Source organism: Vulpes lagopus, chromosome 2 (genome assembly GCF_018345385.1).
Source record: "Vulpes lagopus strain Blue_001 chromosome 2, ASM1834538v1, whole genome shotgun sequence".
Classification (NCBI taxonomy): Eukaryota; Metazoa; Chordata; class Mammalia; order Carnivora; family Canidae; genus Vulpes; species Vulpes lagopus.
The window spans coordinates 163,942,852-163,969,682 of NC_054825.1; the positions used below are offsets into that span (position 1 = coordinate 163,942,852).

The 26,831-nt window shown below is 55.1% G+C and overlaps 3 protein-coding genes across 4 annotated transcripts; 2 read left to right on the forward strand and 1 right to left on the reverse strand.

The window, feature by feature from the left end:
- Window positions 1-927: 927 nt before the first annotated feature.
- NTF4 (neurotrophin 4) lies at window positions 928-5,320 on the forward strand. Of its 2 annotated transcripts, none has more exons than XM_041744730.1 (3): window positions 928-1,428; window positions 2,387-2,510; window positions 3,389-5,320. In XM_041744730.1, the coding sequence occupies exon 3, from the start codon at window positions 3,401-3,403 to the stop codon at window positions 4,031-4,033; it is 633 nt and encodes a 210-aa protein (XP_041600664.1). In that variant the 5' UTR covers window positions 928-1,428; window positions 2,387-2,510; window positions 3,389-3,400; the 3' UTR covers window positions 4,034-5,320. The 2 variants fall into 2 exon arrangements, with proteins under 2 accessions (XP_041600664.1, XP_041600665.1); XM_041744731.1 differs by lacking the exon at window positions 928-1,428 and adding an exon at window positions 1,477-1,647.
- A 4,323-nt stretch (window positions 5,321-9,643) lies between these two features.
- LHB (luteinizing hormone subunit beta) lies at window positions 9,644-11,287 on the forward strand. The gene is made up of 3 exons (XM_041734420.1): window positions 9,644-9,678; window positions 10,294-10,498; window positions 10,815-11,287. The coding sequence occupies exons 1-3, from the start codon at window positions 9,644-9,646 to the stop codon at window positions 11,055-11,057; spliced, it is 483 nt and encodes a 160-aa protein (XP_041590354.1). The 3' UTR covers window positions 11,058-11,287.
- Window positions 11,288-11,444: 157 nt separating this feature from the next.
- RUVBL2 (RuvB like AAA ATPase 2) lies at window positions 11,445-26,813 on the reverse strand. Its single transcript, XM_041730441.1, has 15 exons — window positions 26,479-26,813; window positions 22,322-22,376; window positions 20,572-20,627; window positions 20,142-20,283; window positions 19,013-19,142; window positions 18,782-18,848; window positions 16,610-16,716; window positions 16,428-16,521; window positions 15,915-16,038; window positions 15,447-15,541; window positions 15,226-15,344; window positions 12,741-12,860; window positions 12,177-12,306; window positions 11,691-11,805; window positions 11,445-11,557 (listed from the first exon to the last, which is right to left on the reverse strand). The coding sequence occupies exons 1-15, from the start codon at window positions 26,488-26,490 to the stop codon at window positions 11,532-11,534; spliced, it is 1,392 nt and encodes a 463-aa protein (XP_041586375.1). The 5' UTR covers window positions 26,491-26,813; the 3' UTR covers window positions 11,445-11,531.
- Between the last annotated feature and the right edge of the window lie 18 nt (window positions 26,814-26,831).

Genomic DNA, 26,831 nt, shown 5'->3' on the forward strand with positions numbered 1-26,831 from the left:
GATGGGGAAAAGGAGAGGGAAACACCCTAATCCGGGGACACCCTTCCTGCCACTTCGCCATGCTATATTTAGGCTGGTGGAGGGGCATGGGATGACCCCCGCCCCCCTCCCAAGATGGGTATCAGCTTTCCTCCTGAAATAGCTCCCTGGGTCAGGGAGGAGGGAGGGGGCCCCGGGACTCTAACTCCTTCTGACCTCAGGCTGTCCTAGGGTCTCTCTCCTCTCGCAGTCTCTGCCCCCCTCCTGGAATTCTGTACCCCCCTTTCTGTCCGTTTCTGTGCCTTTCCCATCTTTCTTTGTCATTATTCTTTTTTTTTTTTTTTTTCTCTGAGCAGGTCTTCGTGTTCCCACATCATACCCCTATCTCTGAGTCCCGTATTACCTTGAATTTCTTATCTGAGCGCAGGACAGACCCTCTCCCCAGTCCCCACCCAGGAAATTCCAGCAGAGAGGACTCTGTGGGAGAGCCCCCCATATCCACTGTCTCCCAGGACCTTGGGCCTTATCGCTGCCCAAGTCCAGCTGGTTAATGTCTGGCCCAGAGCTCCTGGGAAAGGGGGGATGAGAGCAGAGGGTGGGAATCTGCCCAGGGATTGACACTTCATTGGCAAAAGAACGCAAAGGAATCTCAGGCCCAGACTCCTGGCTCTAAGGAAAGAGGGAGCTGCTGGTCGGACTCCTGGGTCTGAGGGAGGAGGGGGCTGAGGGTGAGGACTCCTGGGTCTGAGGGAGGAGGGGGCTGGGGGTGAGAACTTCTGGGTCTGAGGCAGGAGGGGGCTGGGGGGCTGGACTCCTGGGTTCTGGGGAAAGAGGGGGCTGGGGGTGAGAACTGGGTCTGAGGCAGGAGGGGGCTGGGGGGCTGGACTCCTGGGTTCTGAAGGAAAAGGGAAGAAGGGGCTGAGGGTGAGGACTCTTGGGTCTGAGGGAAGAGGGAGCTGGGGTTGAGGACTCCTGGATCCGAGGGAGAAAGGATGCTGGGGGTGAGGACTCCCGGGTCTGAGGGAGGAGGGGTCTGGGGGCCCGGACCCCTGCGTCTGAGGGAAGAGGGGGCTGGGGATGAGGATTCCTAGGTCTGAGGAAGGAAGGATGCTGGGGGTGAGGACTCCCGGGTCTGAGGGAGGAAGTGCTGGGGGTGAGGACCCCCCGGTCTGAGGGAGCAGGGGGACGGCGCCCGGCCTCCCGGGGCCGAGGCGGGCCAGGAGCTGAGCGAGCCAGGCCGGGCTTCCGAGGTCCCGGCACGCGTGGAAGGCGGGATCCCCCGGCCCCTCCTCCGCCGTCGGGCGCCGCCCCGCCCCCGCCCCCTCGCGGGCCCTCCCGAGCGTGTGCAGCGCGGAGCCGGCGGGCGAGCGGGCGTCCCTGCAGCCGGCGAGCGGGAGGAGGAGCCGCGCCGCGCCAGGGGCAGCGGAGGAGCCGGAGAGGGCGCCCCAGGTAAGAGCCTCCGCGCCTCCTCCCGCGGGATTCCGGCGTCCGGGTCGCCCTGCCCCCGGGTAGGGAGGGACGGGGGCGGGGCCTGCGGAGGCGGGGCTTGGCGGAGGAAACTGAGGCAGGAGGGGAGCACTCCCCAGACTGGCTGCCCGATACCCTGTGCGGGGTCTCAGGAGACCAGACCCGCAGCCCAAATCTTCCTCGGGCGGAGGGGCTCTGGGAGTACGTAGTTCTGGATACCTGGGGGAGAGAGTCCTGAACTCCAGAACTCCCGGATCTGAGGGAGGAGGGCGCTGGGGGTCTGGACTCCTGGGTCTGTGGGAGGAGGACGCTGGGCGCCTGGACCCCAGCGTGGGAGCGAGGGAGCTGGGGATCTGGACTCCCGACGGAGGAGACTTTGGGTCTGAGGGAGGTGGCAGCCGGGAACCAGGACTTCTGGTCTGAGGGAGGAGGTAGCTGCCTCCTGGTCCTGGTTGGATCAGCATAGTCGGGTCCCTTCACACCCTTCTTTCCATTTCCCCATCTCGGAGCCAAGGCAGGCAGCCACTCCAGGTATGTGCGGTAGAAGTCTGGGACGGGCCCCGGCCTGTCCTGTGAGGATAGAACATTCCAGGAAGCAGCCTCAGGGACCCAGGGCTTCTTGAGTGTGGGCCCTTGGGGACCCGGGTGTCCAGACCAGCGCCGCCCCCGCCCTGTCTGGGAGATGAATGGGCCCTGGAGGATGTAATCTTTTCCAGCCTCTTCTCTCTACACCCCCTCCCCCTCCCCCCTCCTCTCCCCTACCTCTCCCATCTGCTTCCCATCCCAGCCAGGAGCCATCACCTGGTCAGGGAAGGGGCCTCTGGGAAGGGGGCGCGGCCTTGACTCTTGGGTACCCTACACTTTAAGAGGAACTCTGGAGAGTGTTCAGGTCCCCTCCCCCACTTGCCGGTACAACCTGCCTGTTTCCTTCTTCCCCTAGGTGGCTGTCCCTTCCCTCTCCTGAGATGTCAGGAAAGAGGGGACCACTTGTGTCCCCCATAGGGGCCCCCCAGAGCCTGGGGGCCCCCAGCCCTGGAGCCTGGAGGTGGAGGAGGTGCTGACAGGTCTGGTAACCACCTGCTGCTTCCCACTTCTCTCTGCACCGCTCTTTCCCAGAACCACAGACTTCCAGAATATTGCAGAGAGGCAGAGACATAGGCAGAGGGAGAAGCAGGCTCCCCTCGGGGAGCTGGATATGGGACTCCATCCCAGGACCCTGGGTTCATGCCCTGAGCCAAAGGCAGACACTCAACCGCTGAGCCACCCAGGTGCCCCGAGAGAAAATGTCTTGCCTTTCTTTTCTTTTCTTTTCTTTTTCTTTTTTTTTTTTTTAATATTTTACTTATTTATTCATGAGAGACAGAGAGAAAGAGAGAGGCAGAGGGAGAAGCAGGCTCCATGCAGGGAGCCCGACATGGGACTCCATCCCAGGTCTCCAGGATCAGGCCCTGGGCCAAAGGCAGGTGCTAAACCACTGAGCCACCAGGGCTGCCCAATGTCTTGCCTTTCATTGGCAGTTTTGAGCTGAACTTGGGTCTTGTGAGGATTCTGGAATGTGGCCTTTCTCCGAATTTTGGAACCCCAAACCTCCTCTAGGCTGCAGGACTTAGTGTCCCCATCCCCTGTGGGGGTAGGATGCAGAATGCAGTTGCTCTGACAGGGCTTAAGTCCTACCTCTGGGATTTGCTGGCTGTGTGACCTCATATGAGTCCCTCACCTCTCTGAGCCTGTATTTATCCATTTGTTGATTTGCTGGCTATTTTCAGTAACCATAGTAGAATATGATTAACCTAGAAGCTTTGGCGTTATCTGAGTCCTAGAATATAAGGTCCCCCCAAGGTTCTAGAACAAAGGCCTCCCCCATGGTTCTGGCATTGGGGGGGGCCCTCCCCCACTAGTTTTTATGCTCATCTCTAACCCCAGCTTCGGTCTCTATCCTCAGGTGCTCAGCGAGATGCTCCCCAGTGCCTCCTGCTCCCTCCCCATCCTCTTCCTTTTCCTTCTCCCCAGTGTCCCGATGGAGCCCCAGCCCCCACCCTTACCACTACCCCCATTTCTAGCACCTGAGTGGGATCTCCTGTCCCCCCGAGTAGTCCTGTCCAGGGGCGCCCCTGCCGGGCCCCCTCTGCTGTTCCTGCTGGAGGCCGGGGCCTTTGGGGAGCCAGCAGGCAGCCCTGCCAATCGCAGTCGGCGAGGGGTGAGTGAGACAGCACCAGCAAGTCGCCGGGGAGAGCTGGCTGTGTGTGATGCAGTCAGTGGCTGGGTGACAGACCGCCGGACAGCCGTGGACCTGCGTGGGCGCGAGGTGGAGGTGCTGGGCGAGGTTCCTGCGGCTGGTGGCAGCCCCCTCCGCCAGTACTTCTTTGAGACCCGCTGCAAAGCTGACAGTGCTGAGGAAAGCAGCCCTGGTGCGAGTGGAGGGGGCTGCCGGGGTGTGGACCGGAGGCACTGGGTATCTGAGTGTAAGGCCAAACAGTCCTATGTGCGGGCATTGACTGCTGATGCCCAGGGCCGTGTAGGCTGGCGATGGATTCGGATTGACACTGCCTGTGTCTGCACGCTCCTTAGCCGGACTGGTCGGGCCTGAGGCCCAGGCTCAAGAACTAAGCGGGCAGAGGAAGAAGACAGCTGGCAGTTGAGCAACCTCAGGGGAGGCCTGGGTGTGCTGTACCTCATTTTGGGAACTTGTAAAATGGTCACAAAATCACAGCCTTCTGAGTTTGAGTGCAATCCATGCAAGATGGGTGGTGAAACCAAATGGGGTTTTGAAGGATGAATAGGAGTTCTTCTGGATGAACTTGAGGGTGATGATAATAACAGTCAATATTTTTTCTGAGTGTCTACTGTTTATCAGTGCTAATACACAATTTGTCAGATCAACTCTGGTAGATTTAACCATAGGAGGCCATCGGTTTCTAAGTTGCAAACCACTTGATCTCAGAGGACATCTTGCCTACCCTGGAAAGAGTGACAAGGAAGTGATGTGTCAAGAAGTGGGTGAGGGAGTGTAAAAACTGGGACATACAAGCAACTAGCTGGAAGCTGGGGTTTGAATGAGAAATCTTACCTGATCAGATGGAGCAAGTGTTATCTTAGAATGTTCTCTTTTGAGGTAGTGAGCTACCCATCATAGTAGGAGCACAAGCAAGATTGGATGAGATAAGTGATCAGGATGCTAGAGAGTTTAACCCTGTTGGGGAATTGGATCAGGTTTCTGTCTGATTCCTCTTTTTCTGTCCTAACTTTTACCCATATTGGGAAAGAAATAGGCCTTAGAATTGTACAACTTGAGTATGGCATAAGGTTCTGACCAGTTGACTCCTGGCTAGGATCAGAAGTCACATGGGCAGTGATAGGCTTTGAGTGGACTCAGGAGACTCCAAAAGGAGAAGTGGTCCCAGAGGCTGGAGTGAGGGGGTCAGTGGGACCCGGGCCAGGTTGCAGAAAGTAGCCTCACTTTTCCCCATCTGAAGAATGGGTTAGTGGATGAGCTAATGGGAGCCAAGGAAGCAGAGGTCTTGACCAAAAGGTCTTTATTTTTAAAATTTTTTTATAAAGATCTTATTTATTTATTCATGAGAGACACACAGAGGCAGAGACACAGGTAGAGGGAGAAGCAGGCTCCCCATTGGGAGCCTGATGCGAGACTGGATCCCATGACCCCAAAGGCAGATGCTCAACCAAAGAGCCACCCAGGTGCCCCAACCAAAAAGTCTTTAAAGTGAGGAAGTGACAAGGGAAGTCAGGGGTAGATCTCACACCTTCAGGAGACCCCTTCATGCATCACCAGTCCATATCTTACCTGTGTGTGTATGTGTGTGACACACACATGCACACATTCTTTTATTTTACTTATTTATTTTTAAAGATTTTATGTATTTACTCATGAGAGAGTGAGGCAGAGAGACATAGGCAGAGAGAGAAGCAGGCTCCATGCAGGGAGCCTGATGTGAGACTTGATCGACTTGATCGCAGGACTCCAGGACTTGATTGCAGGACTCCAGGATCACGCCCTGAGCCAAAGGCTGACATTCAACCGCTGAGCCACCCAGGCATCCCTCACACACATTCTTTTATAACCAGCTTTAGGCTAAAGACAGAGACCACAGACATCCCCCATCCCCCACCCCCCACCAACACAGACTGGGGCCCCTGGGAAGGGTAGGAATGCCAGGGCGGCGCGGGGGTGGGGTGCCTGGCTGACTCAGTTTCCAGGTCTGTGGTTCACACCCTCTTTTTTTTTGGTCACCTCCCTCTCTGTCTCATCTCTGGGTCAGTGGGCTCTCTATCTCTGTTTCTCATTCACTGTCTCTCACCCATTCTCCTCTGTATTTCATTCCCATCAAAGCTCTTTCCATATCCCCTCCCTCCCCTCTCTTTTCGCTAAGTATTTCCCTGTGTACTTGTCTGTGGGTCTCTCCCTTGTCACCCACCCCCATATCCAGGTGGAAGTTTTCAACCAAATCAAAGGCAGGCAGGCAGGACAGACGAAGCCCAAGCCCCAGGCTGACTCCTTCAGCACACACAGGGAGGGAGGGAGCGCCCTAGGGAAGTCTGGAAATCGTTACCCCAGAGGTAGGCAGGCCTGGCAGAGGGAGGAGGGGGCTGAGAGAGTTGGGACCCCTTCAGAAAGAGGGCTGTTTCTCATGGATTCCCTGATGCAGTGGGTGGTCTCTGTTCTCCTCCCCCTCTGGGTTCTTGTCTCCCCCAACTTACATCTCTAAAGTTCCCTAAAACTCTGAGTTTTTATTTCCCCTTCCTCCCACTTGCCCTTCACAGCCCTTTCCTCTCTCTTGATCTCCCCTCCCCCAATTCTCTGAGTTTCCGGGCCCCTCCCTCAAAGTCCCTGTCCCTCTGTGCCTGGGTCTCTTTCTCACCCTATCCATCCATCCACACACCTGCAGGCCTTCTATTGGCTGGTTGGGGGGGGAGCGGGTTCTGTTACCTGGGGCGACAGCAACAACAAGCCGGCTCCTGCGCGGCTATCCGGCAGGGGAAGGACCATGGCAGGTCGGACCCTAGCTCTGCGCTATGGCCCCCCATGGCCCCCAATCGCTGGGACGGAGGCGCCTGGGTCCTGGACCAATTGGCATCTCACCAGCACTAGTGTCGCCCACCACATTATCCCATCTGTGCCCTTTCCCCCGCCCACCATGCAGGTAAGAGGACCCTAGGTCTCACGCTAGAAGGAGACTGGGGTCCAGACCCCTGTGTCTGAAGGAGAGGCCTGGGGATCCAGACACCTGCCCAGAGAAAAGGGGATTGGGGGCGTGGACTCCTCTCTGACTGAAGGAGAGTCCCCGACTCCTGGGTCTGAAAGAAGAGAGGCCAGGGAAACCTGGATGACTGGACCTGGAGGGAGGAAAGTTTTGGGGACTGACTGGGAGAGGTCAGGGCTCGTAGGCTGGACTTGACTTCTTTTAGCTGAAGTCCTTCTTCCCAGTCCACGGTCGCGGAGCCCCTGCCCGCGGCCGCAAAGCAGGATTTGCACGTCTGGGATTTTGACGAGGTCATCAGCAGATGGGAGACCACCTCTGGCTCTGCTTACATACCTAAGACCCAGGGCGGCCCCTACGCACAGCCCAGGGCCCCAGAGCCTTCAGACCCCACGCGGACTGTGGGGATCAAGGATTTAGCAGAAAAGGTAAGGCTCTGGGATGCAGAGTCCGCAGGGACAGGGCTGGGGATCGCAGTGGAGTGCCTTGCACCCTCACGTGGGAACCCTGCGTCGCCCTCCCGCAGCTCAGGCACCGCGGCTGGCGCCTCCCGCTGATCGCGAAGCACCAGTGCAGTGAGATGAAAGCTCAGTACACCGGCTGGCCGGGCCTGGACCAGCCCGCCACCTTCCACGTCGGGCCCCAGTCCCTGGAATTTGCAGACCACCTCCGCGGAGGCCCTTCCCAGGTAGCGGAGAAGACCTGCTGCCACCGTGGGACAGAGCTTGTAGCGCCTGGGGCGGGGGCGGGGGCGGAGGGGCTCTGAAGCTGGGGACCAGACGAGGAGACCCTGGGGTGGACAATTATGAGTCCGGGGTCCTAACCAAAAGGTCTGGGACGGAATCAGGTTACAGAGTCTGGGGGTGGAGCTCCGTCCTTTTGAGGTAGGGTCAGGAGGCGGAGAGGGCTGGAGACCATAATCCCAGCTGGGAGGCTGGGGCCACAACTCGTAAATCCCCGGGGCGGGGCCGGGACGGGGTTCCGAGGCTGTGGTCAGAGCAGGGCGGCGGCGGGCACGTGGGGGCGAGCCTTGAACTTTCCGAGCCGCGGTCGGGAGGAGGCGGGGCTAGGCTTTCCTGGAGAGGATGAGCAAAGAGGAAAGGTTGCCCGAGGTGCGGCTTGAATTCCAGCAGGCGGGAGGTGGAAGCCGAGGGTCTGCGGGCGGACCTGGAAAGATTTTTTTTTTTTTTTTTTTGTGGCTGGGGGCTGGGCTATGTGTTGACCCTCAAATGTTAGTATTTTGGAGCATCCCTAATAAGGGTTCTGATTTGGGTAGCGAAGCTAAAGTGCGCTGGCTTGCGTTTGATTGGTCAGGAAGGATTCTGCAGGAGAATGTGAGAACCTGTTGGGTCGAAGGAGGGATCCTGAGTTCTGGGACCCAGGTCCTGGAATGCGGTATGAAACCTCTCTCTTGCTCATGCCTTCCTCCCCGTACCTCGTCAGGCTTTAATCCCCTGGACAAAGAACCCCGAGCTGGCCGGACGGCTTTTCACAGTATCTGACCAGGGCATCTTGGACCGTCATCAGCTCTATCTGACCACCTCGGCCAAGGACTTCCGGGCCTACCAGAAGTGAGCTGGGTCCTCGCTCCGCACGGCCCCCAGCATAAGCTGGCGGGATGCGGGCCCTGGGTGTCAGTTTCCCCTGTCCGACTCAGTAGCCTCAGCCTTCATTCAGTTCCTGCACACTCAAGAACCGGAAGTTCAGGCCCCAGCCCTACCTCTTTTAGCGCCCAAGTATTCTTAGTGTCAGCTCTCAGGAAATTGAAACCTGCGCCTTGTCCAAGAGGGGGGACCAGGGGCGGGGCCCTAGGGATCTAGGGCGGGGTCTACTTTGGTTCCGAGATACTCCTTTCCAAGGGTTCGAAAAAACTCCAAATTCCAGGCCCTTAAGGACATCGAATCCAGGAATTCAGGTTAGCAGTCCTCAGCCCCCATCCTCCTAGGGGGTCCCCGACTCCTACAAACGTCCTTGCCTCGGAACGCAGGAGTGCAGGTCTACAGGGTCCTCAGAACGCGAGGTCTGAACCTCTCAGACTTGTCCCTAGGATCCAGCTGTCCCTTCCCCATCAACAGGAAGGAGTTGTCTGGATATCCCCGCAAGGACTCGCTGACCTACTGGAGCTTCCAGAAGACGCCTCACGCCTGGGGCCATGACCCGCGCCCTTCTCGGCCGCCAGGGATCCGCTTGCCCCACGTCCACCCGATGACGAGAGCCGTGCCGCACCGTGGGTCGTTGTCTCTGGCTCAGGAGTCCTACAGACCGCCGGTGCACCCACTCCTCCGGCTCGACCGTTTCTGCCCGCTGGAACTGCCCTGGGGCGGCCCGCATTGGCAGCCGGTGCCGGGCATCTACAGAGTGCCGCAAGCCTACCGCACTGAGAACTCCAGCTACGGCAGCATGAAGCCAGCCGCCGTCTGAGCCCGCAGCGCCAGCCCCGCCCCGGACTCGCCCCCCCGGCCGGGCGGAGCCATCTGGAACCCCGCCCGTCACGTGGGAGCGAGGCGGCGGCCAGGCCCCGCCCACTGGGTCGTGAGCCCGGCGAATCCCACACTGGACCATAGGGTTGACCGGATTAGGGGCTGGGGGGGAGGTGGGCGCTGAGCTGAAAACGTACCTTGGGGCTGTGGGTTCGCGGGAGGGACAGGCTCTCCGCGACAGAGGGGGCGGAGCTTATCTTATTAGTCAACTGCGTTAAATGGCCTAAACCACGCCCATGGATGGTTTGCTCTGGGGGCCTGAGGGTGGGGGAGATGGGGCTGCCGCTGAATTCCATGCGGGAGGAAGGCACGCCAGCGTGCAGGTGGAACCCCGCCTAAGGGCACAGAATCCGATCTTGAAGTCATGCCCTCCCCAAGAGAGTAAACTGTGGGACAGGAATGGCTTCCAGTCTATGGCAGGTGGAGGGGAGGGGAATTGAGGTCTGCGCCAGTCACCTTGGAAGGGGCGCGCTCCATCCAGCTTTGCAGACTCCCACCACGATGGGCAGAGCCGAGGCTGTACCACCTTGGGCAAGGTCAAGGGCTTCCTGTGGCCCAAGCATGACTTCGCTAGCACCTGAGGCACCAGAGGATCCAGTCATGAAGTCAGCTTCACCTTGGGTGCCTATCAGGGAGTGGGGGTAAGGGGCATTCCACGGAGCCACTCCTGCACACCTCCCTGACCTTTTCTGGTTCTCGCCCCCGGAGAGATTAGTGTCCAGGTTACCCCATCATACCGCCACCCCCAGTGGCCTTGCCACCCCCACAGCCTGCAACTATAAGACCAGGTAAACATCACAGGGGAGGAACTGAGAATGGAGACGCTCCAGGTAAGACTAGGGCCCCCAGGTGCTTTGCAACTCCATCCAGGCCTCAGCTGGCACAAGGAGGGGAGAGTCCTACAACCTGATTGAGGTGGCTTCCTTCTAGAAGGATGGGGACAGCCAGTGGGCTTTCTGCCAGGAGGGCCCTAGGCAGGTGGAGCAGGGCCTGAGGGTGGGACTCTGCAGTGTGGGAGGATCTGGGGTTCCTGAGTATCAGGGGCAGAGAATCAAAGTGGGAGGGATGGGTCCTGAATGGAAGATGTCAGGCAGGGGAGCTGGGTCCTTGAATGTCTGGGGGGGGGGGGGGGGTAAGGGCTCAGAGTAAAGATGTCTGGCTGGCCCTGAGACACTGGCCTTGTCCCAGGGGTTGCTGCTGTGGCTGCTGCTGAGTGTGGGTGGGGTGTGGGCATCCAGGGGGCCATTGCGGCCGCTGTGCCGGCCCATCAACGCCACCCTGGCTGCTGAGAACGAAGCCTGCCCGGTCTGTATCACCTTCACCACCACCATCTGTGCCGGCTACTGCCCCAGCATGGTGAGCTTCAGGGGATGATGGGGACCAGCCCTGCTGGACTGGGAACGACGGGTGCCACCTCAGCTTCAGGGTGGATTACTCAGGGCCAGGCCCACATCAGATGTAAAACGGCAGCTGGGATGGAAGGATGGCCCACCCCCTGGGCAGGGGCTGGGGAATTGGAAGTCAAAGCTGGGCATGTGGGAGGAAGGGAGGGAGAGCACAGAGGGTCTGCTGGACACCTGAGTTTGAGACCTGGGGGGCGGCGGGAGAGCTCAGGGGAGGGCCTGACCACAGGCAGGTAGTCATGCCCCTCCATCCCTCTCCTGGTCTACAGGTACGAGTGCTGCCAGCCGCCCTGCCACCTGTGCCCCAGCCAGTGTGCACCTACCATGAGCTGCACTTTGCTTCCATCCGGCTCCCCGGATGCCCGCCTGGCGTGGACCCCATGGTCTCCTTCCCCGTGGCCCTCAGCTGTCGCTGTGGGCCCTGCCGTCTCAGCAACTCCGACTGTGGGGGTCCCAGAGCTCAATCCTTGGCCTGTGACCGCCCCCTGCTCCCGGGCCTCCTGTTCCTCTAAGGATCCCCTCCTGCCCCAACTCCTGGAGCCAGCAGATGCTCCTTCCCTCCCCTCCCAATAAAGGCTTCTCAAACTGCACTCAGGTTGTCTTTGTCAGGCTCAGGATGCATGTACGCATGTAGATGCACACACACACAGAATGGGTCTAGTTTTTCAGGGCATCTGGGTGGCTCAGTAGGTTGGGCATCTGATTCTTGATTTTGGCTCAGTTCATGATCTTGGGATCATGGGATCAAGCCCCACACTGGGCTTCACACTGGGCATCCTGGAGCCTCCCTAGGGTTCTCTCTTTCTCCCTCTCCCTCTGCCCTCCCCCTGCCATTCCCTCAAGCTCTAAAAAAAAAAAAAAAAAAAAAAAGAGAGAGAGAGAGAGAGAGAGAGAATGGGTCCAGTTTCAGAACCATTTTATACAAAGTTACAGCGTCAGAACTCTAGTAGAAAACAGGGCGTGGGGGGGGTGAAGGTGACATCAGCTCAGGAGGTGTCCATGGTTTCACCTTCTGTGGGGAGAAGGAAGGGGGGGCCATGTGGTCAGTGTGGTCTCGAGGGAAGGGCCTGAGATACCCAGGCTACATATGGCCTACCCCCCTGGGGTGGGTGACCCTGGGGACAGGTGCAGCAGGGGACACTCACTGAGCTCGTTGAAGAGAAAGGCATCCTGGTACTCCTTCATGTACTGCGTGGAGCGTGACTCGTCCAGAAAGAGTGAGTAGACCCGTTTGATGTCATCTACCTGTACTTCCGTGCCCTGATAGGGAAAGGCCAGATCTCAGTGGGGCCCCTCACAGTGCAGCGGGTCAGGGTAAAGACCCCAGGGCCAGACTGCTTGGGCCTGAATCCTGCATCAGCCACCTCCCGGCTGAGGGTCCAACCCCTCCGGTCCTTAGTTTCTTCATCTGTAAGATGGACTTGACGGCATTAACTTTGAGATGAGAGACATCTATGAAGCACCTGCTATGTGTCAGGCGAGGAAATACAGGTATAAACTCCGCAGACCCAACTTCCCAGCCTTTGAAAACCTATGTTCTGGGGCTAAATGCAACAACGCCCTCCAAGCCCTTGGAGTGAGGAGTAGGTCACTCACTTGGGCGGGCCCCGGGGGTTACTGGGCTAGCTGACCTTGCGTTTCCGGCACACCAGGCTGGCAGCTGTGATAAGCTGGATGGCGTAGCGTAATGAGGTCTCCAGGCCGATGCGCGTCAGCACCGTGTAGGCGTCCTCACTCATTTCTACGTCTTCCTCTTCACACCTGTGGGCAGGTGGGGTGGGGTGGGGTGGGGTGGGGTGTGGTCAGCCAGGGCCAGGGCTCTGACTGCAGCAAACCCCTGGCTGGCGCTTCCCCCTGGGCGCTATTGGAAGTCCTGGGGGACATGTGGAGTCTATGTTCACAGAACCACAGAACGGTAAGCAAGAAGGGCCACTGAGGCATGGGCTGGACCTGTCACCTGGGCTTCCAACCCTCTCCAGCCAGGGCTCTTTCCCCAGTGTCAGCCACTGGCCCACCACCAGATCTGAGGCCATTGCTTGGTTGCCCAGCCCAGCCCAGCCCTACCTCATGCAGGCCCAGAGACCTACCCCCTCAGACCTCACTGCCTCCACTTGCCAAATAGGGTGGGTGCCAGCCCTGCTTCTCAGACCCGTAGCCTGGTCCTGCCCCAGAACCCCAGGCGGCCCTGCCCATACCGGATGCGGAGGATCTGCTTTGTGTCCTTCTCACTGTAGGGAGAGGTGGAGACGATGAGCAGTCGGTCTAGTAGGTCGATGGGGATGCCATGGGGGCTCTGGTAGCTGGTACCCCGGATCCTGGGGAGGAGGAGAAAGGGAGGGTGGTCAGGGTGATGCTCCCAGAACCCAGCTCTCCATTTCCTCTACTTAAAATACCCCACCCACCCTCTCCATCACAGCCCACTCACTAGGCAAATACCACCTAACCTTCAGCTCATGGCTACTGTCATCACCAACCGTGCAGCTGTCCCCCAGCTGTGTCACCACCCCCGCCCACAGAAAACTGGGTTGGTCTGAGCTAGGTATCTATATCCAGGATTACTGAGTCAAGGTCTCACTCCTCTGCTTGACATAGAGCTCCACAGGTAAGAGACTGTGATGGTCCTATTCTGTGCTATTCGTGCTGCACCTGGCCCAGAGCAGGCCCTGGCACATGGCAGTGCCAGGAGAGACTGGATTCTTGTAATTTGTGGTAGTGACATTCTATTAAGGGGGGGGGAGGGGCAGACGCTCACTAGCAAATGATGAACCACTGCTTCTCGGAGATGTATGTGGTAGGTTCTTGTGAGCCTTTGGTCACAATATTTTTGTCAACCAACCAATATATAACCTGGTTCTACGTGCTTCTGTTTAAAGACATCTTATTTAGCATACACTACTGACCCACTCGCATTGAACTCATGGCTGACAGCACTCTACATTATGCCTGGAACGAAGCTCATCTGACACACACACTTTCTCTGTAAGGCACATCCATCCTCGCCTTGTGCCTGGGCAACTAGGGGGCCCTTTTAAATCCCAAATCATCAATAAAAAGCAGATAACAAGGCATGAAAAGGACACCCCCCCCCCCAAAAAAAAAGAAAAAGAAAAGACAAGAAAAGAAAAGGACACTCATGTACAGCAGGTGAGCTGCAACCAGAAAGCAGGTAGGGCGCCAACTTGCTGGACCTTAGATTAGAGGGTCCACACCCAGTCACACAGGAGCACCAGAGTGTTGTCAGCACTGATTGGGGGGGGGGGGGCAGGGGAGAGGGGCTTACAAATCAATTTAAGTGAGAGTACGTAGACTCAAGAATACATTTTATGCAGATAACAGAGGAGCGACTTGGGTTTGTGCCCTGGCCCAGGATGTGCCCCGTGTGCAGCTGCCACATATTTGCCCTCAGCTGGCCCCTTCCTATCTTCGTTAGGAGAGGCAACTCTGGCTCTGACACCTTCTCCATGCAACCTCAGGCACGTCACCAGGCCTCGCTATCCTCCTCTGTAATGTGGGGCTGAGACAATATCCACCTCCTGAACTTCTTTTAAGGGTCAGAGCTGTTCACCCAGGAAAGAAGCCACAGAAAATCTGTACCTTTGTCCTCTGTAATGATGGCCACCCTCCACCGACCAGTTTTAGCTGCCACATGGCCACAGCACTGGAGAAGACATTCTTCAGCTTCCAGTGCAGCCAGGGTGGTGCTGGGCAGTGGGTGATGGTGGAAGTGCTAAGTGCACCCTCCAGGCCCCAGCCTCCCAGGGGAGCTGTTTACCACCCACTTCCTTCTCCCTGTCCACCAAAATACAGATGAGGCAGAGAAGAAGACCAGCTGGGACAACAGGACGAGAGGTGCTGGCAATACCCTAGGGCACAGATTCCCAGAACCAGGTGAGCTCCATGGCTCTAAAATTTTCCCCTGGCATTCTTAGGCCAAAAGCAATATTAAGTTTTGTTCTATAAGGTCATTAGGGCTAAATGACCTAACTGTAGTGATGCAGGCAGTGTCCAACACATCTGTCTCTGTGCATCCCTCAGAAACTCAAAAACAACAACAACAAAAAAACAAACAAAAAAAAGAAACTCAAAAACATGAGCCTAGGTGGCTCAGCGGTTTGGCATCTGCCTTCGGCTCAGGGCGTAATCCTAGAGTCTGAGGATCGAGTCCCACATCAGGCTCCCTGCATGGAGCCTGCTTCTCCCTCTGCCTGTGTCTCTGCCTTTGTGTCTCTCATGAATAAATAAATAAAATCATTAAAAAAAGAAAGAAAAGAAAAAAAAGAAAAGAAAAGAAAAGGAAAGAAAGAAAAGAAACTCAGAACATCCCAGAGCACTCATGTGTTTTCGGCAGCATCCTGGCATGCCTTGGCACACAGTTTGGGAACTTGAGCCTCAAGGGCTACAGGAACTAAAATACAGAAAGAACATGATCCTCAACTTCCTGATAGAGCAGAACTGCCTGCCTACCGCCCTGAGCACCCGCCTGCTTTGTTTTAGGGAGAAGCTAAAAGACAAACTTTGTCTAGGCCTCCGTACATGGATAGCCTTGTGACACCAGCTAAGTCCATACCCTTCCTGACAGGGAACTCAACAAACATTCCCTGTTTACCCTGTGCCCATACCCACTACCTGGAGCACCCTGTTTCTCCCAGAGACCTCTGGGGAGGCCAGCAGCTGGCTCACCGGGTGATGCCTCGGTTGGTGGCCATGATGAGGACAGGCGCCATGTCACTCTCCAGGGCCCGATTGAGGAAGGAGAAGCTCTCAATGTCCAGCATGTGGACCTCGTCGATAAACAGCACCTGGGAGCCATTGGGGAATGTGTCAAACCTACCACCCAAGCCTCTTTCCTCCCATTTGCTCTCCCTATGAGCCGCCTGCCCTGGCCACACCCTGGTACTCACGCCAGGGATGATCTCAGCCTTGCCCTCCTCACGCCACTCGGCCACCTTGGCATTGATCTGCTCTCGGACTTCTGACTTGATCTCCCCTGTGTCACCTGAGGCAGGTGGGGGTGACACAGGGAGTGTCAGAGAGGAGACAGGGCCAGAGGGCCAGAGAGTGGACAGAGAGAGACGAAGACGGGACACCAGGGATAGAGGGAAGAGAGATCAAAACTGGAGTGGCAAAGTGACAGAAGGAGTGTCCCAGAGAAGTGACAGAAGGAGTGTCCCATTCGGTCTGCAATGTCCCAGAGAAGAAGACCCAAGGCAAAGAACCCAGGAAGAAGAGAGGGTAGGACATGCAAGCCCCCGTTGGGACTATCCAAGAGGGAATGAGGGCAACACTGTGGGTAGGACGAACCAGGGGGCTGTACTGGAGGTAGGAGGAGCGGTGTGTGCCAAGAACAGAGCCAGCCTGCTGGGCCTCACCTGAGAAGAGAGCCAGGAAGCCCTGGGTGCGGGAGTTGATGACATCAATCTCATGCAGGGACACAGTGTGTACGACCTCCTTGCGTTTCTGGAGCTCTCCGTCTGGACACTGCACAAACTTGGTCTATGGGGCCAGGGGACAGGGAGGGAGAGGTAAGAGTAAAGAAGAACATGAAAGGGGGCCCAAAGGGGCTGTCTGGGTGGAGAGTTGGGGGAGATTGGACTTCCTGGGGTAGAGCTGAGAATCCAGAAATCCCAGGTCCAAGAGGAAGTTACCACCAGGGCACTCGAGAGCACTGAAGGATCGGAGATTACTGGAGGACCTCAGAAACCATGAGCAAACTGCAAAGATGAAGTGCCCTCCTTGTCCTGGTGGGTACAGGGAAGAACCAGGAGTAAGGGACATGAAGTGGGGCAACTGGAGGATCCGGACCCTCTGGGCCATGGGGGTGATAGAGGAGATGCAAACATCCTGGTGCCTGGAGTGAGTGGACCTCCAAAACCCTGGCCCACCTGGGAGCCCATGGCATCATAGTCGCGAGCACGTGTGAAGGAGCGGCCCAGCTTGGAGATCTTGCCCGTGGCCTTGTCAATGGTAATCACATCCCTGCATGTGGAGGAGGGTGGGAGTGAGGACATGAAAGGGCTTGAGATTCCTCCACCCTGACCACCTACCATGGCCCCCTGCCACTCACCCAGCCTGGACCTTGTCCTTAGTCAGGGACTCAATCATCTTGGTGCCCAGGTCGTATATAGTCTCCATCTCTGTGGTCTTGAGGGTCAGCTTGCCGACCTTAGAGCCCTGAGATGGGTGACAGGCCAGCCAAGGAGTTCAGAGGGGGCCCATTGTCTCCCCAACACAGCTTGGAAATGGGCATGACATAGGGATGCTTAAGGGGGCAATGGACTGTGGATATGTCAAAACTTAACATCCTATAAACTTTTTAAAAAATTATTTATTTATTTATTTATTTGAGAGAGGGAGAGGCACTGGTGGGGCTCAGTGGTTGAGCATCTATCTGCCTTTGGCTCATGTCATGATCCCCAGGTCCTGGGATGGAGTCTGCATCAGTCTTCCAGCACATCCACCTGTCTCTTATTTCTAGTGAGCTGTTCTTTTTGTAGGGAAAGATGGCAGGACAAAAGGGCTGGGATTCAGGAGGAAGAGAGAGATGGTTTTGGTTTTACATTTTTATTTTATTATATTTTAAAGATTTATCGATTTATTTACATAATCTTTACATCAGAGGCACCCGGGTGGCTCACTTGGTTAAGCATCTGACTTTGGCTCAGGTCATGATCCCGGAGTCCTGGGATCAAGCCCCAGGTCTGGTTCCCTGCTCAGCAGGAAATCTGCCTTTCCCTCTCCCTGTGCCCCTACTTATGCTCTCTATTAAAAAAAAAAAAAAGAAAAGAAAAGAAAAAAGAAATCTTAAAAATGGGCAATCTCGACTAATGCATGGGAATGCATTGCTGGGTGAGAAAACCAATGACACCCAAGAAGTGACAACAGGCAAGGGCAGCCACCCTTGTGAGGATGTGGGGTGTTGTAGAAAGAGCAATGAGGTAGGGATGGGAACTGGCAAAGTTCTTTTTTTTTTTCTTCAAAGTTCTAATTTCTTATCTTGGTGGCAGTTCTAAGGAGATTTGTTTTATAATAACTTACTAGACCATTCGCTTATTTTACGTGCTCCTTTACATCTGTTGCAATTTACAACAAAAATGTTGGGGCATTTGGGTGGCTCGGTGGTTGAGCATCTGCCTTTGGCTCAGGTCGTGATCCCAGGGTCCTGGGATCGAGTACCGCATCAGGTTCCCTGTGAGGAGCCTGCTTCTCCCTCTCCCTATGTCTCTGCCTCTCTCTGTGTGTCTCTCATGAATAAATAAATCTAAAAAAAAAAAAAAAAAAGTTAAAATTCTTAGCTGAAAAAAAAAAAAAAGGAGCAAATCACCATGACCATGTAAGCTGGATAGGATACACCTTTTAGGGCTAAGCTGCATAAAATCTCACAGAACAGGTTCTTAAGCCTAACCATTAACTGTGAGCTGAACACTAGGTGTTTACATGACATGTTGGCAAATTGAATTTAAATTATTTAAGATAAATTTTAAAAAAGAAAGAAAGAACGAACTGTGAGAGGGACACCTGGCTGGCTCAGTGAGAACAGCATGCAACTCTTGATCTTGGGGTCATGAGTTCGAGCCCCGCATGTTGTAGGCAGAGATGATTTAAATAAATAAAAGTTAAAAAAAAGGGATCCCTGGGTGGCGCAGCGGTTTGGCGCCTGCCTTTGGCCCAGGGCGTGATCCTGGAGACCCGGGATCGAATCCCACATAGGGCTCCTGGTGCATGGAGCCTGCTTCTCCCTCTGCCTGTGTCTCTGCCTCTCTCTCTCTCTCTCTCTGTGACTATCATAAGTAAATAAAAATTAAAAAAAAAAAAAAAAAAGTTAAAAAAAAAAATTTAAGTGTGAGGAACTTCCAGACCTTCTCTGTCATGACACCACTTGCTTTTAACGACTCAGGGTGTCACTCACAAGTGGATAAACTGGGGCACCTGGGTGGCTCAGTGGTTTAGCGCCACCTTCAGCCCAGGGCATGATCCTGGAGACCCGGGATCGAATTCCACATTGGGCTCCCTGCATGGAGCATGCTTCTCCCTCTGCCTGTGTCTCTGCCTCTCTCTCTCTATGTCTCTCATGAATAAATAAAAAAAATCTTTAAAAAAAAATGTGGATAAACTGTCAATGACCCCCACAGTACGCAGTAGAGGGCTCTGACCTGCAGCTCAAACATCCAACATCCCTTGGGTTCTGGCACCCCATCCTCCAGCCCCGGAGGTGGCCCAGGCTCAGCAGCAGACTCACCGTCCCTGTGGCTGGACGGTCAATCTGGATCTCCACCACTTCCCCTTCAATGATCTCAGTCTCCTCCCTAAGCGGAAAACAGGTGTGAGCAGAGAGCCCGAGGCCCAGGCCCTTGCAAATGGCTAACTCCCATGAGCCCTTAGGCATGGGACAAGCCGGACACGGCAGGCAGGGGTCATCCCAAGGCCACTGCATGCTAACTCCATCCCCCACACCGGGTCCTGTGCTTACTTGATTCGAACGCCAATAGAGCGCCGGAAGGCCTGGGTCAGTGCCTCTGTCTTACTCATCTCCAGCGAGAAGATCTCACTGCCTGCGATGGCTGTGAACGGGGTGTCAGGGCCCAGGGCCTGTGCCATGCCTGAGGAAGAGGTGGTCTGGGTAAGTGGGGACAGCCTGGCACCACGTCCCTAACACCTACTCTGTGTCAAACCAGCTCTTCTCCCTCCTCTGGAAGTAGCGTAGGTGAAATACACATAGTGTTGGGGGCAGACAGGGAGACATGGAGAAAGCCAGGGATGGTGGGCTACATAGAAGACCTGGACTCGAACCCCATGCTGACCAGAAGGTTAATTTCATGACCCTATAACCTCGCCAGTGCTCTAGAAGTTGTTTAGCCTTTTAGGCTTGGGGGTAATGAGCAGGAATCAAGGCCAAAAGAGGACTGAAAGAGTAGTTAAGGGTGGTGGCTCTAGAGCCAGACCACCTAGGTTCGAATCCCGGTTCTACCGCTTAGCACCATGTGATCCTAAGAAGTCTTGTCTGTTTGTCTCTCTGTATAACGAGGACCACAACAGAACAAGTGCTGGTGTGGGACCGCACCTGCAGAGAAGCGATCTGGGGGTGGCAGGCATGCACTGGTGCTCAACCATGAACCCATCACATGACCTGTAACCAGCCCAGGGACAGGTCTTCTGTCTGGCCTGGGGCTGGCCGGCAGACACCGGGACTGACCTTGCAGTCACTCTAAGCACCACGTCAAGTCTCACAGACAGGAAGTCACTGGACCCTTCTGACCAGTAAGAGGTGGAAATTCTTCCTGGTCCCCTTTCCAGACATGTGCCACACTCTTGCCTGGATAGCCCCGTCCCATATTGGGTGTCCAGAAGACTCCCAGACACCCTGCAAGTCTTAGCTGAGGGCCTGACTTCTCTGGGAAGTCTCTCCTGACAATTGCCATCACATCCCTCCCTGCTCCCTCATGTCATGTTAATGTCCCATAGTGTCGCAGCAGAATGAAGCATTTAAGTCTCTGCCATTTTGGGCTGTCTGTTGAATGTGGCCGAACCCAACCTTGATTTACACAGAAAGGATTATCTGGCAGGGACCAGAAGAGCTTCTTCCCTGAGAGGCCTCTTACCCATGGCAATAGCCGTCTTCCCAGTGCCCGGCTGGCCAGCGATGAGCACGGCCCGCCCGGCGATCTTCCCTTCCCGGATCATCTCCAGCACAACACCAGCTGCCCGCCGGGCTGCCAGCTGCCCCACCATGCCCTGGGAAGCCTGTAGAGTGGGAGGTGAGAGCACACCATGTGACTTCCTACTGGACTGCCACCCCCATTTCTACCACCTCCAGACTAGTGAGATGAAAGGGCACGATGCTGGTTAGGACCTGGGAAAAGCAAAAAAAGCCTTTTCCACCCCAAATTTTTAGGACTAATAAAACTCTACATATGGCTAAATTTTATAGATAAGTAGCCAAAGGTCTGGGAGATCCTAACATGCCCAGGGACCCTGGGAACCCTGTACATCCATGGATCAGCCTTCCCAGCCCACTGCCCTCAGTTCTACCTGCCGTGGCTCCAAGGCATCATCCAGTCCCAGTCCCCGGATGTGGGAGTGCGCACCTGTGGGGGGACGGGGGAGAGGGGGTGGGGGAGGAAGAACCAGAAGACACGTTTACCAGCCAGCTTGTGATAATGTGTGGCCTGAGGAAAGGGGCAGCTTCTCTCAGCCCTGGCTTCCTCCTTGGTCAAATGAGGGAGGGGGGGTCCATGTCTCTACGTTACTGGGAGAATAGCTAGTGGGGGTAAATGCTCAATAAGCTGGAGCTGCCCTTAGGATACTGCAGAGGGGACCAGAATCACCCAGATCTGGTTAACCACATCAGATCAGGATCTAACCGTGACCACTAACAATCACAAACACTTTATGTTTATAGCCTAAGTGGCCCCACAGATTCTTATTTTGTGCCACGTAACCCTGAGAAACAGGAGTCCCAGCTATTACCACCCAGGAGTGCTTCTGGGGTTCAAAAACCTCCTCAGGCCCTCATCAACACAAATTCGAGAAGGGAGCCCAGAGAGGTCAGGCTCCTTGCCCAAGACCACACAGCCCAGCGAGAGAAGACCACACAGCCCAGCGAGAGGTAAAGACGTGGGATTTCATTGTTTCACAATGGACTAGGGCTGGGCAAATGATAGCCTGTGGCTCAGTCGCTTGTTTTTGTAAATAAAGCTTTATTGGAACACAGCCACATCCTCTAACTTACTTACTGCCTGTGGCTGCTTTCACACTGCAATGGGAGAACTGATGTTTTTTCTACAGAAGAGATTTACCATCTGGCCCTTTGAGAAAAGATTCGCTGACCCCAGCACTAGATTTTAAGCACCCTGAGGGCTGGTACTGGGAGTTGCTGGTGTCTACTGGGTCTTTTGATAGCTGAAACCGTGTTGGCCCTTGCATGCTGAGGGTTTATCAATGACCTGATGGAATCTTGTATCAATACTGATGAGGTGAACACCTTTGCTCCATTTTGTAGATAAGGACTCCAGGGCAGAGAGCAACTAGCCTCTTGCAGCAGAAGTGGTCCCCAGCACTGGGCCTCCAGAACCCACGTTGCTAGCCTCTTTACTTCTGGGCCTCCCTTATAGGCAGAGTGAACAAATGTGCACAAAGGAGTATAGTTTCCTTTTCCATGCAGGTAAAGCTCTTTGCGGAGGCTGCACTCTGTTGGCCCACTACACCCCAACTTCGTACTCCTAGATTTATGGCCTACTCTGCACATTGAGCCAGGACCAGTGGCTTGACTGCTCTGAGTCAAAGTTTCTTCCATTAAATAAAATACAGGAGAGCAGTTACAATGCACATCTGCTGGGATGGCTGTGAGAACCTGGCAGGACATGAACTCATGCATTTGCTGGTTATCTGTTGAGCATCTGCTCTGCTGGGGCCCCTGCTAGGGACACAGCCAGAAACAGGCCAGACCTGGTCCCTGCCCTCATGGAGCTAATGCCAGTGTGCGCTGAGGGCATGGGACATTCAGTTCTAGGCCAAGCCCAGCAGGCACTCAGCAAGCAGATACTTTTATGATTTCCAAGCAAAATGCTAGGACACCCAGGAGCCTAACCGGGGTAGCCAAGCCAGCAGAAGTGCGGCCAGGGTTGCATCCCAGGTTGCAGCCTAGCAAGGTCCTCCATGTGCCATCTGAGCCCACTCTGGCACTCAGCCCTATCTCCCCCCATCAGAGAGGGGGATGCGATGGCCCCTGGGCTGGTTGGCTCTGTGGGGTGCAGGCAGGCTCTAGGCCCTGCTCACTCACCAATACGCTCAATTCTTGTCACATCTCGGATCTCTGGGACCTTGGTTGTGGCTGTCTGGGGTTAGAGGAAGACATATCAGAAAAGCCCTTATGATCCCAGTTTTCACCAACTCCTCTGTCCCTCCTGCCCACATCCCTAGAGGCAGTCCTTTCCATTCTTTTTCCCCACAGGCAGGCCAATAGCCCAAACAACTGTCACTCCCACCCTTCTTGCTTGTCACCACTAACGCTGGTTGGTTGACCCCAGTCAACAGTGTCCCAGAAAGACAAGGACCGTGTCTGTCTCGTTCACAGCACTGTCCCCAGGGCCTAGCACATTATTTGGAGCCCAGAAATTATTTCTGAAGGAAGCAGCTCTCCCCACTCCCATGACTGGAAGGACAAACACCAATGCAGAGCAGCAAACTGGACCCTGATTGCCCAGCCCCCTTGTACCGCACTGCCTGAATCTGTCACTAGGCCCTTGCACACCCATGTCCCAGAGTCCAGCCTGCTCTCCTCACTTCCCTCACTGAATCAGATCTAGTGACGCTCACGAAGGGAGGCCCCCCAACCACTGCCCCGGCCTGACTCCTTCCAGGGTCTCTGGAGGTCTGGACAGAACAAAAGGTCTCCCTTGGGAGCCCAATCTCCCTGTGTAATCTCACATTTAGAAGGGAGACTATCGGTTCAGTATTATTGGCTCTGGTGGATGTGAGTCCCATGAAGGGCACAGCCCACATCTTGCTTGTTCACTTGGGGTTCAATGTTAGGGTTTGGATGAATGATGTACTGAAGTGTTGAGCTGATATAACAAGCAGGTACTGAGCCCTCTGGTGTTCTCAGCTCTCTGAAAAAAGGAGCCAGCCACCATCTCTTCTCATATAGGGGAGAGAGACGAGTAAGTACCCCCAGGACAGTTCGAGAATCCCCAAAAGATTCACACAAGTGTTCACAGTGGCATTATTCACAAGAGCCAGAAGGTGGGAAAACCCAAAATGTCCATCAATGAATGAATGGATAAACCAACCGTGGTGTGTAAACACTTGGAATATTGTTCAGCCATAAAAAGAAAGTTCCAACATATGCTGTAGTGTGGATGAACCTTGAAAACATACAAAGTGAAAGAAGCCAGACACTTAAGATCACATATGGCATGATTTCACTTATATGAAACATGCAGGATAAGTGAATTCATAGACTAGAAGTACATTGGTGGTGACCTAGGGCCACGGGGTCTGAGAGGACTGGGGGATGATGGCCAAGAGCTACAGGGTTTCCCTCTCAGGAGGATAAAGATGTCCTGGAGGTGTTAGTGTACAATTGTGAACATACTAAAAACTGTTGAACTATACACTTTAAATGGGTAAATTGTAGGGTGGCTGGGTGGCTCAGTGATTGAGCATCTGCCTTTGGCTCAAGTCCTGATCCTGGGGTCCTGGGATTGAGTCCTGCACTGGGCTCCCTGCAGGCAGCCTGCTTCTCCTTCTGCCTAGGTCTCTGCCTGTCTCTCATGAACAAATAAATAAAATCTTTACAATAAATAAATACATGGGCAAATTGTATGGTATGTGAATTATATCTCACTAAGGCTGTTAAAAATCTGGGTGGTGTGGGGATCCCTGGGTGGCTCAGCGGTTCAGCGCCTGCCTGTGGCCCAGGGCCTGATCTTGGAGTCCCAGGATCAAGTCCCACATCGGGCTCCCTGCATGGAGCCTGCTTCTCCCTCTGCCTGTGTCTCTGCCTCTCTCTCTCTCTGTGTCTCTCATGAATAAATAAATAAAATATTTTTTAAAAAATTAAAAAAAAATCTGGGTGGTGGGTCCTAGGCTGTATTGTTTGCTGGCACTGGAGTATCTGATGATTTCTTTCTTTTCTAAGTTTTATTTATTTAAGTAACCTCTATACCCAACATGGGGCTCGAACTCAGGACCCCAAGATTAAGAGTCACCTGCTCCAGTGACTTAACCAAGCGCCCCTCACACTTTCTAGTAAGGAAAGGAAAGCCTAAGAAGCCAGCCTGCTGACCCAGTCCCTTGGCCACCTGCCCCCAACCACAGGTCTCTCTTCTACCAGGAGAGGAGATGTAGACATCCAACCCACTGGAAGCCTCCAGTCTCTGGAGCTTAGACCATGGCCGCCACATGGTCACAAGCTTCCCTCCCACCTACCCTCTCCTCATAGAAGGCTGGAACCAAGACCAACAGACACTGGCCCCAAACACTAGCAGAAGAATCAGAACAGGGGTGTCTGTGTGGCTCAGTGGGTTAAGTGTCTGCCTTTGGCTCAAGTCATGATCCTCAGGTCCTGGGATCAAACCCTGCATCAGGCTTCCTGCTCAGAGGGGACTCTGCTTCTTCCCTCCCACCTCCCACCCCCGCTTCACTCTCTCTCTCTCTCTCCCATTAAATCTTTTTTTTTTTTTAAAGATTATTTATTTATTTATTCATGATAGTCACAGAGAGAGAGAGAGGCAGCGACACAGGCAGAGGGAGAAGCAGGCTCCATGCACCGGGAGCCTGACGTGGGATTCGATCCCGGGTCTCAGGTGCCAAACCGCTGCGCCACCCAGGGATCCCTCTCCCATTAAACCTTAAAAAAAAAAAAAGACTCAGAACTCACCCTCACATATCATGACACATCCTACCAGACCCTACTTGTGGCAATAAATGGCCATGGATCCAGAAATCTTAACCCTTAGCAATCCCACACAAACAGACCTGCCTCCTACAAGGCCTTCCTTTGCACCAGAAGCCTCTCCTATGCTGTGCTACTCACTGACCCCATGGTAGCAGAGGCCATTTTATTTTATTAAGATTGACAGAGAAAGTGCGCGCGTGCTTGCACTTGAGCACACAAGCAGAGGGAATAGGAGTGGGAAAAGCAGGCTCCCCACTGAGCAGAGAGCCAGTAGGCAGGGCTTCATCCCAGAGCTGAGATCACGACCTGAGGCGAAGGCAGATACATAACCGATGAGCTGCCCAGGTGCCCCAGCAGAGGTCATTTTAAAACTCAGCACCCACTGTCCCCTCAAGCTTCCAATGCTTTATTCATGTCCATGAGAACTGGGTCTTAGGAATGTGGCCATTACCTTTCCTCTTCTGCTTCTGCTCCCCTATCCACCCTCTTTGCCATGACAGCAGCCACAGACTCAAATTCCACACCTACCAGTAACTACCGCCCCACTCCTCCCCCAAACCCCCCCACCCGGGTCACTATGGGAACCAAGGTAGCCGGAAGTCCAGTTCAACCCCAAGTTAAGGCCATATCCCCTCTTCATTCAGATGTTTCTTAAGCAAGTGCCAGGACCGGTGTGCCTGATCTCTCCTTTAGTGAGCTCATGCATTCATTCATTCCAACATTCAAGAGTTAACCTACTGAGCATCCACACTGAGTACAAGGGGCTGAAATATGAAAATGGCCAAAACAATCTCATTGCAAGATCCCCAGCCTCTGGACCCCCAGCCGTGTCCCCTTGCCCACGGACACCCTCCAAGTTCTCAACACTCTTGTGACTCAAGGCTAAGCAACTTCACACTCTGGACGGATGTCCACCTGAGCGTCCTCCTGTACTCAGGTGCCACTCATGCCATCAGTAACCCAAGACTCCTTGAATGGCTTGAAGCCTAAGTTACTACAACCCTCATCACTTTAGGGCAAAAGACTGCAGAACTGGCTGCTAATTGCACCCAGAGGATTGGAGGCTGGAGCTCCTATAAAATGACTGAGTCAGATCAGATTACTGAGATCTTGAATATCTACTTGATTCCAGGATACCAACCCCTTTACTCCTCCCTCAGACCCAGGAGTCCGGGCCCCAGCCCCCTCCTCCCTCAGACCGAGGAGTCCGGGCCCCAGCACCCTCCTCTCTCGGACCCAGGGGTCCAAGGCCCCAGACCCAGGGGTCCGGGCCCCCAGCACCCTCCCTCCTCCCTCAGACCTAGGGGTCCGGGCCGCCAGGCCTTCTCCTCCCTCAGACTCGGGTCCGGGCCCCCAGCACCCCTCCCCTCAGACCCAGGGGTCCGGGCCCCCAGCACTCCCCCCCTCCCTCAGACCCAGGGGTCCGGGCCCCCAGGCCTTCTCCTCCCTCAGACCCAGGGGCCCAGGCCCCCAGCACCCTTCCCGTTCAGACTCAGAGGTGCGGGTTCCCTCCTCAGCCTCCCCACGCCACCACTTACCACGGTTGCCATGATGCTCAGCAACCGCCAATATCCTAGCGGAAACGGAAACGCGGTAAGTAGAAGGCGTTCTGGTCCCTCTAGACGGCCAGGTCCTCCAAAGAGCTCGACGTTTCCTCATAAATATGCAAGCTCTCCTTGTGGGGGCGTGGCGTCACTTTTTAGGCCCCCCTCCTCCGCCGAGACTGAGCCGGCCAAGGGGTGCCCGGAACTCCTGGGTCGGTTCGCTACGCCTCCTGGCCCCTCCCCTTACCCAGGCCTCCTTGCTGAGGCTGATTGCAAAATTCTTAAGACTTCTGTGGGCAACCACACGTCCCCCACGCTCCCTCTCCTCCCTATTCCACCCTCGTCTC

Coding starts and splice junctions, on each gene's coding strand:
- NTF4 (XM_041744730.1), top strand. CDS start 3,401: ATGCTCCCCAGTGCCTCCTGCTCCCTCCCCATCCTCTTCCTTTTCCTT.
- LHB (XM_041734420.1), top strand. CDS start 9,644: ATGGGCAGAGCCGAGGCTGTACCACCTTGGGCAAG. Junction 9,679..10,293: donor GCTGTACCACCTTGGGCAAG/GTCAAGGGCTTC, acceptor CTCAGAGTAAAG/ATGTCTGGCTGGCCCTGAGA. Junction 10,499..10,814: donor CCGGCTACTGCCCCAGCATG/GTGAGCTTCAGG, acceptor CCTGGTCTACAG/GTACGAGTGCTGCCAGCCGC.
- RUVBL2 (XM_041730441.1), bottom strand. Junction 15,345..15,446: donor AGGCTGAGATCATCCCTGGC/GTGAGTACCAGG, acceptor AATGGCTCCCAG/GTGCTGTTTATCGACGAGGT. Junction 11,558..11,690: donor CTTTCTCTTCAACGAGCTCA/GTGAGTGTCCCC, acceptor TTCTCCCCACAG/AAGGTGAAACCATGGACACC.